The sequence below is a fragment of the Trichinella spiralis genome (genome assembly GCF_000181795.1).
Source record: "Trichinella spiralis strain ISS 195 chromosome Unknown Scfld6235, whole genome shotgun sequence".
Taxonomy (NCBI): domain Eukaryota; kingdom Metazoa; phylum Nematoda; class Enoplea; order Trichinellida; family Trichinellidae; genus Trichinella; species Trichinella spiralis.
In genome coordinates, this window is record NW_003533174.1 from 1 (window position 1) to 3,941 (window position 3,941).

The 3,941-nt window shown below is 34.3% G+C and overlaps 4 protein-coding genes across 4 annotated transcripts; 2 read left to right on the forward strand and 2 right to left on the reverse strand.

Annotated features, from left to right (window-relative positions):
• Positions 1-105: 105 nt before the first annotated feature.
• Tsp_12723 (putative trypsin Inhibitor like cysteine rich domain protein) lies at positions 106-882 on the reverse strand (the record flags this gene model as incomplete). Its single annotated transcript, XM_003366283.1, has 2 exons — positions 423-882; positions 106-327 (listed from the first exon to the last, which is right to left on the reverse strand). Coding segments are annotated over exons 1-2 (682 nt in total), but the record flags the coding sequence as incomplete, so codon positions are not given.
• A 152-nt stretch (positions 883-1,034) lies between these two features.
• Tsp_12724 (conserved hypothetical protein) lies at positions 1,035-1,752 on the forward strand. The gene is made up of 5 exons (XM_003366284.1): positions 1,035-1,112; positions 1,240-1,310; positions 1,367-1,496; positions 1,655-1,668; positions 1,689-1,752. Exons 1-5 carry the CDS (start codon positions 1,035-1,037, stop codon positions 1,750-1,752), a joined length of 357 nt encoding a protein of 118 aa, XP_003366332.1.
• Positions 1,753-2,444: 692 nt separating this feature from the next.
• Tsp_12725 (transport protein SSS1) lies at positions 2,445-2,882 on the forward strand. Its single transcript, XM_003366285.1, has 2 exons — positions 2,445-2,538; positions 2,770-2,882. The coding sequence occupies exons 1-2, from the start codon at positions 2,445-2,447 to the stop codon at positions 2,880-2,882; spliced, it is 207 nt and encodes a 68-aa protein (XP_003366333.1).
• Positions 2,883-3,194: 312 nt separating this feature from the next.
• Positions 3,195-3,941, reverse strand: Tsp_12726 (putative tryptase gamma; the record flags this gene model as incomplete). The annotated part of the gene is made up of 3 exons (XM_003366286.1): positions 3,195-3,251; positions 3,476-3,568; positions 3,627-3,941. Coding segments are annotated over 3 exons (465 nt in total), but the record flags the coding sequence as incomplete, so codon positions are not given.

Sequence of the window (3,941 nt, forward strand, 5' to 3'; positions counted from 1 at the left end):
AGTGATGAAAGTATTATCGATTTCACCTACTGTTTGTTTTTTCTCTGTATAAAAATTAACTTATATATGAAATTTTTATATTTTGTAAAGTAAGTATGTACTCACCGTAATTTTTTCTTTTTTCCGTACAATACGCAACACGTACACATTTTGACCTCCATTCATTGTGATACATTCGTATATATCCGCTTTGACAAATACATCCTGGTCGGCAAAACGTTTCTTCACAAATATTGTCAAGGACTCTTTGGATGCATCCAGTTTGACAAGGTGACGCACATTTTACAAACTCTTCATGTTTTGGGCATGCATCTTCATAATCGCTACCTTAAAATTAGCATGCAATTTGTAGTTATCTTTTTTCTTTTAATAAATGAAAGTATTGATTCAACAAATAACAAATATATACGTATGTAACATACGTTCTGCTGAAACGCACCTCCTGCCGACTCGAGTGGGCCGACAACGGCTTGGGGGGATGCAGTCTTCGTCGATGGAACATGGAACACGTCCAACAACGGGAAGTTCATCATCTAGCGACTTGCTCGTTTGAATTGTTTCACGTTTGTCCACTTCAGCAGATTCATGTACATCAAAACAGAAATTGCCTATTCTTGTCGAGCAGCATTTCCACGGCCCTGCGCAGTCAAAGTCATTTTCACAGACAATCAAACCTGGCAATTGTGGAAATGCGTCAATCTGTGGGCATGTCCCTTCTTTGAACGATTCAGGAATTTTTTGTGGTCGACGCTTTGTTTGGCGAGTTATGTTTGATTTGTCAACCAGATTTAATTCTACGGATAAGTTGGCCACCCGTTCTCTGCAGCAGAATCCATCGTCACAGTAGAATCCGCCTGGACACTGGTCTACCACACAGTGCATTATTGGCATTGCGCCATCCCAGCATTGTTTGGCAAATGCTGAAAGTGAAACTGATGGGAATTAGGCGAATTTTAATTTTATTTTCAATTCAATTCTGAATATGTGACTGAGAAAAGGATGTAGTTTGTTTGATTGTGCTTGTTCAGCTTGGAATGAAAATTATACAAACAGCTCTGCTTACCGGTGCCAGGTGCAGACAGTGTGAGAATAAAGGTAGCGAAGATGAAACTGTATTTCATAGATGGTGATGAAGCAGTTGTTGGGAAAGAATTGTCGATGAATAATTCTGAACAGCATAGGATGACGAGTTGATGCAATTGTTGCGCAATTTTAAGTGCATTTTTTCTTGCTTGAAAGACAAACTCTTCACACGAGACTTCCAATATCGAACGTCAGCGTGGAAGTGTTATGCGTTTCATTGATTCTCGGTCAGGCTTTGCAAGCACGAAACAATGACAATCGTATTCTTCTTCTTCTTCTGAAGTTGCGAACGAACAAATCAGGCCAACGATCAAATATGTCGTCTTGGAATATTGGAAACTGTATCCGCCACGTTGACACGGTTAAAAGCTGCTTTGCCCCGCAAACCCTATGAAGCTGAGTTACGTGGTCCAGTTTGTGTGAAATTTATTAATTTTGAACTATCAATTTAAGCATCCTTGATGTGTTGCTGATCAATTTCTCCCGTATTAATTGAAATGCAAAAAAATAATGTAGTTTATTAATTAGTTTTTTTTCATAGTTTTCTTGCTTTTCATTTACATTTCAGTAGGCATTGCGTCAAATGTATTTTTAAATTTTTGCAGACTTTATTTTTACTTCAGTAGCAGTGAAGGGCAGTGGAAAAGGAAAAGTTGGCAAAAACCATAATTGACTTTTAAACTGTTTTCTTTCATATTTTATCATTTATCGTCATCTGCTGGTACTTTATGAGTGATGCATTTATTGCATGTCAACGACTCTCGTGACCTAGGTAACAAAAGTTTGCATTTTTCTTAGGAAAGAAACGACAAATTTGCAGCGTTTTCCAGTGTCACGCAATTTTTTCAAATAATTGCTGAAATGCTTGAAATAAATCATTGTAGTTTCACTGAACATTGGGCTGCCAACAAACAAACATCAAGATTATAGTACTTGCTTATTATCAAATTAATTTTGTAGTTCACTTTTTTGTTCTGATCACTTAATTAATGATCATGTTTCATCAAACAGAAATTTTTATATACTGTTTGTTTAGTTATTTTTAATTTGTCAACAGTTTGTTCAGTTGTCATTATTTATTAATTAAAATAATTAAAAACTTGTCGTCATTATCAGATCAGGATTTCTTAAATAAAAAGTTATTAAATAAATCAGTCATGTGCTGACAAAAAACTACTTTTTACTTTTATGAAAAGAAAGTTTTGTTCGCCAACCATTTTACAATGTGATTTTCTCCAATTTGTACTTGCACATCATGATATGTATTTACAGTAATTCATCAACGTAGTACGTCGTGTCATTGTGTAAGTCTCATTCTGCCAGCGGTTCGTTACGACTATATTTGGCTGAGCAGTTTCAAAATGGATCAAGTTTTGGCAGTGGTTGAACCAGCAAGGCAATTCATGAAGGACTCTATACGATTGGTTAAACGTTGTACGAAGCCGGATCGAAAAGGTAAAAAAATTCTTATATTCTTCTTCTGTTGATTACTCAGTAAATTAGTATAATACTTAGAGTGCGATAGTGTATCGATATCTCGATTGTCTGTTTTTATTCGTATGTAAAATAAATAATTATTTATTTTAAATGATTAATGTATACTTTTATGTTGTGGGCTGAAGAATAGTTTGGTTTACTTTATTGAATGTTTGTTTGCGACTTCAAATTTGATTTCATTTCTTGTAGAATATCAGAAAATTGCAATGGCGACAGCAGTTGGTTTTGCAATTATGGGATTTATCGGCTTTTTTGTGAAACTAATACATATTCCAATAAACAATATTATTGTTGGCGCATAAACGGACTGATTATGGTTCAGCTAGCCTAATTTATGTTTTTTCATGAAGAACCTTTATTCCAATTTATGATTGGTTGATTGTTGCACATTGCTGCAATAAAATTATGGACTGTGTTTACTTTGCGCATATAACAAGAAGTGAATATTCAAAAAATGCAGCAGTACATATATTATGTGAATTCTACTGTTTCTGTTAATGTATATTTTGAAAATGATCAAATATGAAATTCGTCGTCATAGTTTGTTTATAAACGAAAATGTGTTTGGTTGGGTGAAGTGAATTATATTTCATTTGAGATTTTATTAGTTTTATTTAAATACAAATTGCATTTGTAGTATAAATATGAGTGAAACGTATAGAATGATCACACTGAATATTGTTTATTGTGATTTTCAAGTGAAGCTTGTAAAAAGCTTTCGCCGTATCTCGCGAAATTGAATTTACATTTTCAAAGAGAATGGAAAGATTTAGTTGGAATAATTTATCATACCAGGCCAAGTGAGTGTGGGATTTGATTGAAAATTCTCTATAATTTGGTGGATAGCTTTGAGTTTACTGAAAATTAAAATAGGCTCCAGGTATGGATCTCTTACGAACACTTTCGTCCAATCATATATTCCCAGTTGATACAACCGATTATTATCATAGCACAATAACGGGCCACCTTCCAACATGATTTTCGGGTTCTGAAAAGGGAAAATCATTATCCCAACGGTATCATAAATATGAAAATTTAACTCTTACACCGGGTTCTAAAGGATCTATATCTTTATCGTCATTAACAAGAGCGCAGATGTGTCGATCAGAAAAAATAATTTGTTCACCAATTTCTCGTCTGCACATAGTTGTATTATAAAGACTTAAGCTGATGTATTCAGTAGATAATGGTGGTGATGAATCTTTTAGGAGCAGTAGAAAACAGTTTGAGTCATCGTCGAATGTATTTTCATCTGTTGGCAGACATACAGGCACGCTTCTTCGACTTACGGTTATTGGGTTTCGAAGTTCAATTAAGCCAAATTTTAATGTTGGATGTAAATTTCTTCTTGTCAAATTATT